The sequence below is a fragment of the Molothrus ater genome, chromosome 5, assembly GCF_012460135.2.
Source record: "Molothrus ater isolate BHLD 08-10-18 breed brown headed cowbird chromosome 5, BPBGC_Mater_1.1, whole genome shotgun sequence".
In the NCBI taxonomy this organism is placed as follows: Eukaryota; Metazoa; Chordata; class Aves; order Passeriformes; family Icteridae; genus Molothrus; species Molothrus ater.
Window position 1 is genome coordinate 33,941,971 of NC_050482.2, and position 14,146 is coordinate 33,956,116.

The 14,146-nt window shown below is 39.0% G+C and overlaps 1 protein-coding gene across 15 annotated transcripts in view; it reads right to left on the bottom strand.

Moving 5' to 3' along the window:
• The window catches only part of GRIP1 (glutamate receptor interacting protein 1), a 309,227-nt gene that overhangs the window by 60,693 nt on the left and 234,388 nt on the right, over positions 1-14,146 (bottom strand). For all 15 annotated transcript variants that reach the window (XM_036400176.2, XM_036400173.2, XM_036400171.2 and 12 more), the window contains 3 exons: positions 13,685-13,768; positions 12,772-12,847; positions 11,239-11,384 (listed from right to left, as the gene is read on the bottom strand). In XM_036400176.2, the coding sequence (XP_036256069.1) occupies positions 11,239-11,384; positions 12,772-12,847; positions 13,685-13,768 (306 nt within the window). The remainder of the gene's footprint in view (positions 1-11,238; positions 11,385-12,771; positions 12,848-13,684; positions 13,769-14,146) is intronic.

The following is a 14,146-nucleotide window of genomic DNA, read 5'->3' on the forward strand; positions in this document are numbered from 1 at the left end:
CACTGTAGAGATAAACAAGCAAGGATCAAAGAAATGAAGGCTGAAAGCATCCATTTGTCTGGAGAGGACGTTTTAAGTCACCTGTGTTGGGGCTCACTGCACCAAAATGCAGACCTCTCTAGGACAGACCTGAAGTAGCTACACCTGAGCCTAAACTCTCTCTACAACCACCCAAGAAAACTGACATTTGACAAATGTGCTTCACCTGCCCCAGTTTAGGCATCTGCATCAAGATGAGATCACCTTTTTTTAGCACATTTCTCTCACATGACTGTTCTTCAGATCATTTAGTACTATGCAGGAGGTGACTGTGGAAGGTAAAATGCATGCAATCATTCCTATTAAAATTTGTAATGTAACATATGCACCAAGGCATCTGAGTAAGGCTGCATGGGCATCTTAAATTTTTACATTTCTAATCCCTGAAGAGCTGAACTAAAAGGAACTTCGCAAAGACAAGAAAAAACCTCACAAAATATATACACAAAAAACTCTTGGGTTTATCTTTAAAAATCTTTCAAATCTTGAGTTTAACTGTGAGTCAGTTTATGAAAGTAGCAAAAAAGCCACTCCTCCAGCAAGGGAGATCTCAAAGAAGCACAGAAAGGACACATCCTTTCTTATTTGCTTTCCCTTTGCAGCTGATTTCTAGTTTAAACATAGCAGCTGGTGCTTCTCCCACATTCCATATCCAACTAACGAATAACAGGATGTACTGAGAAGACCAGCAGCATCAATACCATGCCATGATTTATAAAATCAAATGCTGACATTTGAAATCTGGTCTGTTATGTGAAAGCCAAAAACTCTGGGGTTTCTTCCCCCTTGACCTAACCTGTCAGGGAAAGTCTGATGTCTCATACCCATGAAAAAAAGTCAAGAGGATGGAGTGGTTCAGTTCCAGGTTTTTTAAAATGCCTCCCCTCAGGGAAAGTCTTGGGAGATATTTAGTGTTTTCTGGGGTTACAGCACAAATTCTCTCTAGTACAAAGAAAATCAGATCTGTCTCTTACACCTTAGTCTCTCAGATGACTGCAGTGGCACTAACACAAATCTGGGGCTGTTATATTTTTTTAATTGGATTTTTTCCAAATACAGAGTTTCTCTTGATTTGAATTGCATGGCACATACAAAAGATCCTTTAATCTCCACAAAACTTAATTATCACCATTTCTGTAAAACGTTCACCTCTGCGCTCCGAATTTAAGTACTGCAGCTACCTGCCTAATTTGTTTTTCAGACAAGCACAAGCCAGGATACCTCATTATCCTATTGTAATCACAGTCTCTGTTGAAAAGCATGCTAAGTAACAGAGAAGCCAACTTACTGACCCACTTCCAGCTGACCAAAGGTATGAGCATATGGTAGGGGTGCCAATTCTCTTCCACCCTGCATTTCATGGTGTATCTGGATAGCCCTCATGTGAAGTGGAAAGATTTGATCAATCCTTTATTTCCCATCTTTTACTAAGTGTCTGTGAGGGTTCTTTGCTCCTTTGCTCTGCATTCCTGAAGCCTGGATGGTGGACAGGAGAGATTACTGCAAGAATTTTCTCCTTCCACCATTTGTGTTTAATTACTTATAAAAAGAAGCAAAACAGGATATTTTTAAGACGTAGAGACTGCTTCCATTTGAGGATCTTAGCCCCTGGATTAGCATCATGAGACCATGTGCTTTGTAAAGAGATACTATCACAGATTAGCAAGGGTCTTTAATGAATGCCCATCATGAAATACATTTGATATTTCAGACTGATTTCTTATAACTGCAGGCTATTTAGATTAACTGCAAGCAAATACAGGTTTCACCTTCCTGACAAGTCTTTGAAGACAAATTTTTCCATTACTCTCAAAACTCAGTAAGTAAAACAGAGCATTTTTATACATGAAGTGAAATTCCTCCCCGTTTCTAGTTATTTATGACAATAAATTGTACCTTTAATTTTCTGTCTCAGGGACATCTAATTTCACCTTTACAGGTTTTTTTTTTCTCCCATACAAAACAATGTTATTAAGGTGCTTTTAATAAGGTCATAGTTTCAAAAGCACTTGAGATAAATTTTAATTGGACCTGTTAGAGTAATTTGTAACTTATGCTAAACTCCTTTTATATCTCTTTAGGGATGATCAAGAAGTTTGTAAAAAAAAGAAATACCTGTAAGATTTATGAAATCCTTGTAAAACATGACAACTCCTCACTTCTGCAATCAACTACTAGCAAGATGGCTATTAAATTGCAGCAGCAAATCACAACCAGACAGAGAAAAAATATCGAGCAAATAGACTTGGGAATCATGGAAATAATACTTTTCTGATTAAAACATCTTGTTTTTAACTGCTTGTAACTTACAACTTGGCCACAGTAAAAATATCTGGTGTGATGTTTTCTTACAATGGTTACCCTTCTCAGGCTGTACTTTTTTCTCTCCCTTTAGTTATTTTAGCTGAAACAGCTCATTAGGAAAACCCAGAGTTTGCCCCCCCTACCCTGCCCTTCCCCCTGAAAATTCTCTAGGCTCTATATGGAAAATTCATGTTCTCTGTGTATCCTCTCTACCTGACAGATCTGGCACTGGGAATCAGGAGCTAAGAAGAGGGGAGAGAAGGATTTTTTGGGCAAGAAGGAGAAGAACTGAGATGAGCGGGTTATTGATCCATAAAGAAGCAGCAGAACAAGAAACTTGGGAATGGCTTGCTAAGAGATGGGGACAAGAGAAAGGGCTAAAGAAGGACAGGCATGTAAACTGCAAAAGGCCTTTAAAACAGAGAAATCAGCAGTGTGAGAGAAATGTATTGGAAAATTACTTAAGCCTTACTTGGCAAAAGACAGCAGAAAAAACTGGGCTGTAAGGAGAGGGAATAGCATGTTGGGGATTTAGGACCTTCTAGAAAAGACAACTCAAACTAGGTCAGCAGAGAAAGGAAAAATCAAGCAGCTACTGGAAAAAGACAGTAATGCAGCTCAGAATCAGGATAAGAGCAAAGAATGGAGGGAAGAAGCATCATGCCTCCATGAAATAGACAGGAAGGAACATGGGATCCATAACCCTTGCAGTTGTTCTCCACTTTCAGCAAACACCTTCAAAACCCTGTGGTCATGTGTGTGTATGAAGACTTTTCTGGCCTCCAGGAATCAATCACATGGGCATTGTGCTGGACAGCTGGTCTGATAACGCTGCTAACAGAGAGCAGGCTTAGTGGCTCTCACTCTTTTGAGGAACTATTCTGGTATGGATGTCAGAAGATTGAAGTTTTTCTGACAGAGAAACCCAGGTAACGATACATAAAAATGTGTCAAAGCTATTAAGGATGTAAGCTTACACAGGTACTGGTAAACAACAAACTGAGAGTTGCTTATGCAACCCAGGGGTACCATTCATTGGAAAGAAAAATCTGTTTTCTTACAAGGCCCTGTTCCACACCTCTTTCACTGCTCAGCAGTCCCCACAATGAAACAAATGTCCTACCCATAGGGGAAAGCACCATAAGTTCTGAGGAGCTAGCTGTGCATAAGTTGGATAGGAGGTGTGTAAGGCATAAAAAGGGAACTGCAAGGAAAAGAAGGTTATGAAACATGGAGGGAACACCTGATTGCTGCTTTTACGTATCAGATTATATTACAAATTCTGTAAAGGCTGAAAGGTACCACAGCATTGGTCACCAATTGCAAGCATTTTTTTTTTCACTATCACAGCCAGCAGCTGTATCTCTTGATGACACAAAAAACTGATCAAGCAAGAACTCTTTTTTGAATTTCAATTTGAACTTGAATCCAGCCCAAAAAGCTGGATTTTTTTAAACTATAATGCCTACTTACCTTAGGTTTCCATGTTATCACATTTATCTCAAGAGGTGTTAAAAAAGGTATCTATATTTCCTTTAAAGAAGATAAGTAGAGTAGATTAAAGCAGGTAAGGATGCAGGAGCTTACGACAAACTGATCAGTATCAACCATCTTACAGGCTCGTGATGAGACTAAGTGAAGTCTGTACAACATATTTTGTAGCAGCATGAGAGACGAAGGGTTAAAAAGAGTAACCCATTCTCCCTATTGTAAAAGAGCAGTCCTGCAAGCCAGAAAACTCGATAGCAGAAACACATCACAAGCCTCAGGCTTCTCATGCCAAGGGTAAATCATATGAAACCACAGATCATAGAATGGCTTGGGTTGGAAAGGACTTTAAAGATCACCTAGTTCCAGCCCACCTGCAGTAAGCAGGGATTCCTTCCACTAGATCAGGTTGCTCAGAGTCCCATCAATCTGGTCTTGGACACTTTCAGCCACAACTTCTCAGAGCTACCTGTTCCAGTGCCTCACTACCCCTACAGTGAAGGATTTCTTCCTTATATCTAATCCAAACCTACTTTCTTTCAGTTTGAAGCCATTCCCCCTTTTTCTGTCTCTACAAGTCCTTGTAACAAGACTCTCTCCATCTTTCCTGTGGGCTCTCTTCAGGTACTGGAAGGCCACAATTAGTTGACTCCAAAACCATCTCTTTTTCAGGCTGAACAAACCCAACTCTCTCAGCCTTCCCTCACAGGAGAGGTGCTCCATCCCTCTCATCATCTTGGTGGCCTCCTCTGGACTCTCTCCAACAGATTGATGTCTTTCCTGTGCTGGGGACCCCAGAGCTGGATGCAGTGTTCCAGGTGGGGTCTCACCAGAGCAGAGCAGAGGGGCAGAACCCCCTCCCTTGCCCTGCTGGCCATGTTGCTCTGGACACGTTTGGCTCTCTGTGCTGTGAGGGCCCATGGCTGGGTCATGTCCAGCCTCTCCTCTCCTCCTCCAGCACCCTGAGTCCTTCTCAGCAGGGCTGCTCTCCATCTGTCCATCCCCAGCCTGTGCTGATATCAGGGTTTGCCCTGATCTGGGTGCAGCACCTTGCACTTGGCCTTGTTAAACCTCCTGAGATTCCCTCAGGCCCATTTCTTGAGCTTGTCCAGGTCCCTCTTGATGGCATCCTGTCCTTCAGGTGTGTGAACTGCACCACTCAGCTCAGTGTCACCTGCCAGTTTACTGAGGGTGCACTCAATCCCTTCATCTGTGTCATTAATGAAGATATTAAATAACACTGGTCCTCTGAGGGACATCACTTGTCACTGATGCCCTGAGACATTAACCACTGAGACATTAACAACTTCCCTCTGGATGTGACTGTCCAACCAATTCTTTATCCATCTAACAACAGTCCACTCACTGAATCCATCTCTCTCCAGTTTAGAGCTAAAGATGTTGTGGCAGACCGTATCAAAAGCTTTACAGAAGTCCAGAGAGATGACATCTGTAGCCCTTGCCCTGTCCACTGGGATAGTTACTCCATCATAGAAGCCCAATAGGTCGGTCAGGCAGGACTTGCCCTCAGTGAAGCTGTGCTGGCTGTCTTGAACCACTTCCCTGTGCCTTAGCACACCTTGCTGGCACTACAAAGAGAAAAGTTATTTATTGTGTATATTCACAGCTGACTGTCAGTTTACACTGGTGTCCCTGATGCAGGCATCTGGCACCAACAGCAGAACATGCCATGGGTTTGATGAACAAGTAAACTGCACATTAAGATGAGACTAATGTGCCATAGCACATAGATTTAAGTATCTGCTCAGTGAATGTGAATAACTCATTAGCCTCACGAGAGACAAAAGAACTCCATGTGTTTTACCTAGTGAACACACCTGTGAGTGGATATTTCTGGAAGTGTTAGAGTTATGTCTGTGTTATCTCCTGCTGTAAGAAAGATCCAATACATATGGAATGACCTTGGGACTCAGAGGTTTTCTCCTTGAGATCTGCGTATTGCCTGAAGCACTCAAACTGTGGCTGGGATTAGGGCCTCAGGAAAAAACACCAGGAAATTAATAACTTTGCATTTAGACAAGGATCTGGGCAGTGCCTTTAATAAGCCTGTGGTCACACACTGGAGACAGAAATAAAATTCAAAATGAATAGCTGCATAAAAGGTTATTATCTCTCCTGTGGCTCTTGTGACTGTACTGCATGCACACCCCTCTGGACAGTGGCTGAGCAGACAGTCTCTCTTCTGACATTTCCCAAGTGGAACAGTCAACATTTTGACTTCCAGCATTGTCTTGTAACATAACTTGTGTATGTGTCTGTGTAACAGTATTTAAAGTAATGTTTCAATTAATACAGCTATTATGACCTTTGTTTTGCACATTAATTTTCATTCTATCTGTCTCTGAAGCAACATAAGACAAGCAAACTTGAAGAAGTTTTAAGCAACTAATTCATACTTAGAATTTCAAGGGATCTGAATCTGTCACCCTGTGATAGCCAGGAGACCTGCAGCTGCAGTCAAATGCTAGAGTATGTCGACCTATCTGTTCTGTCAAAACCCTATATGAGACAAGAGAAATGTATATTTTAAGTTTGCAAAGCAATAGAAAGAAAAAGGCAGTGTGGAATCCTACAGGGTTCCTGACTTTACTTCAATTTGCAAGGTCTTGCAACATTTGTAAGGCTTATGAAGATCCTAAGTCAGTCCTTGGAGTCTCTGCGGCTTCTGCTCCTTTGAGCTTGTAAAATCTCTAGCTTTTAAGGGTCTCCACAGCTCTGGATGCACTTGAGTGATATTGCTTTATGAAACTTAAGGGTCAGCCCATAAGTTCTTTTTTCTCCTCTCTTTCTCACCTTCCACAAATTGCTGAAAGTCTGCACTAGACTGCAGATTATCTCACCTGATCTTTAAACTATGCAAATTTTCTCTCCCTAGTGATCTTCTTGCCAGGCAGAGTTGCTAAAAGGTGAGGTAGGTTTCTTTAAATATACTTTCATAAGGTCATTACAGCATTAATTAATTAATAATTAGCTTATTTTAATGGGTGAATTTAAAGAGGCAAAAGCCTTGGATAAGGCTAGCAAAAAGATTTACTAGCAAATGTCTGCATCAGTATTCCCCTTTCTAGGAAGTTCTATCAGTGTTAAACACTGAGTTCAGAAAATAGAAGGTGTTGCTCTAGTTAAAATCAAGCAGTTCTCTGTCAGGGTGACTCTGGTAGATTTGCAACAGAAAACAAGCTGACTATTTCTGTTTTGTAGAGAAAGCTTACAGGGTGCCACATTCCAGCAAATCTATCCTGGCTCAAATAAGAGCAAGAACTGTTAAAGAAGCCAGAGAAACATATGGAATTTGAAAGTGCAATATGTTCCTTTACTCCTGAACACCACAGAGTGGTTTGAACTAACAAACACCCACTGAAGAGAGAAAGATGTTGTGTCTCACAAGTGCAAACAACTAAAAAAAGCTTCTTTTGTGTCTAAGTTCTGGCAAAAGCTGTTAGTTTTCTTTAACTACAGTATCCTTGATTCAAAGATTGTCCCAGCACGAGCATCCAAGACTTAAAAAGTAGGTTGCTCAAAAGATCATAAACTCTAGATATGAACTACATAAAAATGGTCAGAATTTAAACTCAGGGTAGTCATTACCTTTGAACTTGTCTGATTGCTCCCTTTCAGAGAAAATATGGAAAGTTACCCAAGCAGATGCAACCCCAATTATAGAGACCACACAGAGCCCAGTAGCATCATGGCAGATCTTTGAAAACCTGAAGGGAAACTGCATCTCCTCAGCTTCAATGTACTGATAAACTTTTATTTTTTGTTTTAGACAAAGGCACTGTGAATCTTTGTTTGTAGCTTGTTATTAGTGTTGCATTCTTACCCTCACTCTCACTATAACTCCAGCTGTGAGTAGCTAATTATGATACCTCATCTGACCACTGCCTAACAGTGAGAATTTCAGTCTCCAACCTAACTTTATAGTTTGGAATTAATATGTTTTATTTGATTGCCACAGGAGAGGATTCAGGTTGTAAAATTATCTTGACAGCGGCATCAAGTCACTGCTCGCTACCACCTTGCCTCTACTTCTCCCCTTCCTCAAAATGAGGGCTCAGGTGTAATCACAGGGCACAGAGCGCTGCACTATACAGACCTCTCCCACCACTAGATGAAAATAGGTGATCCATATGACCAGAAAGTTTGGACACTTAAAGTGTAAGGACTACAGAGAAAAGTAATAAAGCCCACAAAGATCATGTTAATTCTATATAGTTTTGTGTAGAGCCAGTCACCATATCCACATCCTTTGCAAACACTGAAGTGCAGCATTATTTTAGCATCACAAAGATAAAAAACGCATGCAGTTCCTCTAAAATCAACAAGAAAGGTAAGCAATCACAGTACTTCAACACTGGAGAATGTGTTCTGCAAAACAGAAACACATTTGGAAGACTGCATCCTCCACAGCTTCAAATGTAACTTTTATCACATTATAAAATACTTTCTCAGAAATTAGGTTTTTCAATTTTCTTCAGGGATTATCTTGGTATTTTCAAACTCCTGCTATGACAAAGTCTCTTTGAAACTACAGCAATACACTCCACACACCAACCTGGAAATATTTTCAGCAGCGCCTAAAAAAAAAAATATCACTTCCAAGAAGCTGAATTGACAAATTTATTTCCTTGGACCCAGTAGAGCAGGAGACTTCAGGATGTACTGAAGCAAGCACAGGTGTAACCCCAGAGTTCAACAAGAACAGCCACATCTCTTACATTATAAACACACTTGATTACCCTGCACAGAACCCCTTGATGCTTTTTTTACTCCAGTTTGTCTAGGGTCCAGAAACAATAAAATGTACAAGCTTCCCAAGTGACCTCTTGAAGACTTCAGCTGGGAGAACTAAACTTTGAGAAAGAGCACACCTTTGAAACAGCTTATGCTTACAGGAGTAAGAAAAGTCTGTTACACACTACAGGACTGTAGTTGAAAACTAGTTCAGGATTATTTCCTTCATCTAGTAAAACCATTTCAAATCAAGTTCCAATTTCATGCTACCAGAATGTATTTTATGGCTCTTCCCAGTTCTGGCCACACAGAATGCTACTTTACAGGATATTACCATCACTAACAGAAGAGAAGGTATTGAAGCAAACAGTGCTACAATTATATCTCTAGGAGTAATATATTCTACAGAAAGCTTATAACAGGAGGACCCTACAGAATACACAAGACTTCTGTGCAACTTTTGGATTGTTTCTGTCCCCTTCAAACAGGCTAACCTACTAATCTATTTTCAAGCATCAGTTATTGATAAGTCACCTTACCCAATATTCTCCCTTTGTTTTAGCCTACTTTCAAATTCTCTTCAACCCTTAGACAGTGTTACAAACAGTTTATGGGCAACATTAAGAGTTGAGAAAAAAGGATAACATTTCTGTAATTTTTAAATTTCTCTTCATGACTCATGCTCTCTCTTTCACATTACTCCCAACTTTGACTTTCCTGCTCTTGAGCAGAACTAAGAGAAGATTCAAATCAGAAAAGGTTTCCTGGCCAGATTCAATGGATTAGAGTGAATGATTTTCAGCCTTTGCACCATGGTCATAAAATAGCTGCACAAGAGAGCTTCCCAACAAAATTTTTTGTTCACACCACTGCTAAATACTATGCAGGGCACACAGATTGGAAAAACTTCAAAACCTACTGGGGGCTAGGTAATATCACAATGCATTAGAACAACAGTCTACTGGTTCCCTCCTTATTTCTTCTTGCAGACTCTGCTAGACCACCATTCCATACATTTCCCAGTGTTTGATTTCCTTTTCCTTCTTTCCTTCTGACTCCACAAGTCTCAGGTTTTTCTACCTCCTTTAATTTCTGTTGGATAGCACATTCATTGCCAGGAAGGCAGGAATAGTAAATCCAGATTTGGTGCTGAGAACAAAAAGAGTTAATTCAGAGAGAAAATGACACAAAGAGACTGATTGGTAGGTGCTGCCTATAGAGTTAAAAGTCTGAAATTTCCACCTAAGTTCTGCATCCTCCTGAACTGAGCTCTATCCAGATAGTACTGAAAAGAAAGTTCCTGCCTTGAACAAGCTGCAATTTAGGAAACAACAGAGTATTTCATCACGTGGTCTCCTCCTTACACAAACCTTCAAAGATTTCCGAAAGATCCTCAGTGAAATGGAGGCTTCGTCTCCCTCTGGGGTATACAAGGAAAATGGGGATGGGAGTTTTCTCTGAAATGAAAGTTTGCTGGGAACTTTGTGTACAGCCAGGGGTTCATTTTAGAAAAAGTGGAGTAGAAAGAATATTGATTTAACTGTGATGATAGACAGGGTTTGGTCATCCGTTGTTGTTCGAAGAAAAAGAAGAAACACATGAAAACACCTAAATTTAGTTCTCCTTAGAAGCTAGAGCTCATCTGAGCTGTCTCCACCTTTCTGGACATGAATCTGTACAACTTTCCATCAGGCCTGCCAGACACTACACAAACCTGCCACTTCAATTCTTGACAGTTAAGTAAACAGAGACATATATTGTAATAAAAAAAGTGAAATCTGTGTCTCAGAGAAGAATAAAGAGGGCTGTTCCAGAATAAGCAAATATCTGACATTATTCTTTTCAGTATTAATCTTTTCCAAGGCTTTGAAGTTTGACAGTGCTATTTCACAAATCCCTAGGAGGCTGCTTTACTGCTAGGCTAGAAACCTGAATGTGGAACTGAGCAGAAAAAGAAGTGAAAAAGACAAGAAATATTTCAGTCTGACTGGGTATTTCTGTTTCTTGCTGCTATGAATTTTCTGTATCTTGAAAAAATTGAGGGGAAATGACAATTTCCAAAACAAATGGAAACAAATAAATTCCAAATCTCATATTAAAAATCATCTGGTCTACTTGAATTCCCAAAAAAACCTCCCATATTTTCAGTGAATTCAATCAAAGTTTGTATAACATGTAAGCTCATTTTTCAAGCCATTTGCCTCCTCTGGATTTCTTAACGAAATTTCTCTCCCCTATTCTTTTCTCTGTGGCAGTCTTGTGACTTTTTAATTATGTCTTGTCCAACTAGCAGCACTGGCAAAAGGCAAAAGAATTTTTGTTAGATCAAGTATTCCCCTCCCTCATGTGACAGAAATGCTTACACTTCATTAACCTTTATTATAAACTAGTCACTGGAAAAGTTACTTTGCTAGAATCCACACTATGGTTTCAGCCTACAAACCATGGAATTTTCAGAATGCTAAATTACAGTAAAACACTGCTCACCTCCTTATGAACCCAAGATTAATGATACAATGCAGAAGGGAATAGCAGTGCTACTAGGAGCATAGCAGGTCACAGTCACTGCTGAAATAGCTCATGGAGAACAGGCAGAGAAATATCACAGCTGGCTCCCAGTGTCACAGCCCCACTTTCTACCCCAGGACCTACCCATCACCGAGACATCGTATTCAACCAGCAGAGTCGCCTCCTGCCCGCACTGCTTGAGAATGCTCATGGCTTCAGCATGCGTTGTTCCCAACAGCCGGATCCCATCCACACTCAGCAGCCTGTCCCCAGGTTTGATTGTGCCCTCTCTGGAGGGAGAATAAAGGAGTGATCTTTGTTAGTAAGACAAATTGATGTGGAGATAGTACCATTTTTATGCAGAGTGATTCTCTTGTGCCCTCCCTGACATCCATCCCTCTTGCCTTAACACTTAACATTTGCTTTGACAGCCAGAATGATCAGAGGGCGCAGTGGAAAGGAAATTGCTTTAATTGGAAAGTCAGTGACTGGAAAACAGCTTACCACACAGTGAAATAATCAAGTCACGTTAAATTGCATCTAAGCATAGCTTCTGCTCAACATATGCTTTCTTTCTACCTTGTCCACACAACTCTGTTTTCATACACACACAAACACATCCTCCTCCAATATTTTCTTAAAAATAAACACGATGTGCAAACACATGGGTGCTGAAACAGATTGCAAAATGTGAATGTCAATTTATTGATTTTCTTTAAAAATATCTTTTACTTGCATAATTCCATTTTTCCTTTCTTCCTACTTAGAAGTAATTCAGCTCTAAATCTAAAATGCTGTCTCCTAGGCACATCCCATAACCTATTCAGAATTATAACAAAAAATTAAATACTAACACTGTCAACTTAAGGATCGTGAAGAAAAACAAGGAAACCAGGGAATGAGGGAGAGAAAAAAGTGTGGGAACAAAAGAAACGCTCTCTTGAAACATTTTCTTAGTTTCCAAGGTTGAAAATGTCAACACAGGCTATAGATATCAATCTGCTTTAAAGAAACTGCCCTTTGAGTTTCTTTAATGGCTTAAGGACACAAATGCCATTTCTGAAAATACAGTTTGTGCATAAAAATAAAGTGAATATTCTTTCTTTATATACATATAAATATATTATATATATATATATATATAAATATAAATATATTATTTATATATATAATGGTATTATATACAAATATGGCCAAAACATAAATCTGTGCTCAGAAGTTTTCTAGGTAAAGTTATGTGTGACCTCACATGCAGATATGTACAAACATCTTAACAGAACGATAAAACACTCAAACTGGTCACAGTATTATTTTGAACCGCAAAGAAAAAGATTGTGGTGTTAGAGTATAAAAAGCATAATTAAGAGCTACATCAGTTGTCTGAAGAATGCAAAAAAAGGTGCCCTGACCTACTGCAGGAATTTATTCTAATTATTTTAGGTGCAAGATTCTAAATTAAGATTCAAACACACCATAACATGCTGAGCCTCTATGGCTGCCCATTACTATTGCTGCAGTTATTATTATTTCTATTACAACAATTAAAGACAAACCCATGAATTCCAAAGGACTGTATTTAAATGCATCTATTTCACTCAAAATCTTAACTTCTGCCCCAAATAATTCACCTTTCTCCATTTCTCTTTCACATGAACTCCAGAGAAAGATGAATTGTACCTGTCAGCAGGCCCTCCAGGTCTGACACATGTTATTACTACAGGACGAGATTTATTTCTGTCATCGTGTGCTCCACCTGAAAAGGAAAAAGCCAGAGAAAGTATACCTTCATTGTATGCTTTTTATGAAAGCTCATTTCTAAAAGGCAAGACTACATCTTGCATCATGCACCTTCACAGATGGGCTAAAAGAATGAAGAAAATGGCCAAGCCATTAATATGACCCTCCACTGAATTTTACCTAAATAAAATCAACTTACTCTAGGTATAGATGAATCTATAAAAACATTTATATGGAGGGATTCTTACTAAATGAGGATTTTTTCTCTTAGAACCTTCACTCTGAAAATAAGATCTCAGTGTGAACAATTGTTCTGCAATGTTTGCAGCACAGAGAAAAAAAAAAAGTGCACTTTATGTATACTGAGATTAATGAGTGACCACTAATAATTTATGTATTAAAGAAAAAAGACATTTTCCCTGAAGAAAATAATAATTCATTATTGAGGTATATTAATTAACAGCTGCATCTTTTTTTCTGTTCTCCAAGTCAATGATAATATTTTAGTTGTATACAGCAGTGTTAATCAAATTTCCTGCCTAATATATACAAGTACTAGATGTAAATTTTTTTTAAGAACTATGATCTTCCTGGTGATTTCAGTGGGAGCAAAATCTGGTGTTATGTGACCAGAGTTTGTCATGCTTCCTTGGCATAGTTGATTACTTAAAATTCTTCCATAAACAAAAATTAGAGCAGCTCATAAAAACAACACACGAGAGTATGAAAATGTAATATATTGATTTTTACAAACTGTAAGCCATAAATCTTGACATATTTCTGAGTGCTGCAAAAACTTATCACTTATGTTTTTAACAAGAAAACACAGAGTTCAAACTCAACAATAACTCACCTCTTATTACAAATCCGAAAGTGTTCCCCTCTTTATGTAAAGTAACTTCCACAGTTCTAAAGATGAGACCCGACCCTTGTACAGCTAAAAGAAAAAGTAAACAAACCTTAATGGTTATTATTTTTCTAATTATACACACAGATTTACATCTTTTCTAATTTAAGATAGATATTGAGTCATGCAATTGGAAAGATTCAATTACAGGACAGACAGACTGAAGACCTGTAATTAATAGAACTCACCCTCTTTTTGAGAGAATTTTGGGATAGATATTTTGCAGAGTGACAATGGTTTGGAAAAAAGACATAAATGCATATAACAGTTGAGGAATTTGAGTCTTACTGTTTAAATTATGGCATAATTTTGCTTTTCTTATAGTTACAGAAGAGTGCTAGAAAACATGGAAATACACAGTGAGACAAAAATGATACGAAATTCTTAAGAGTACGTATTGAGCTTCTT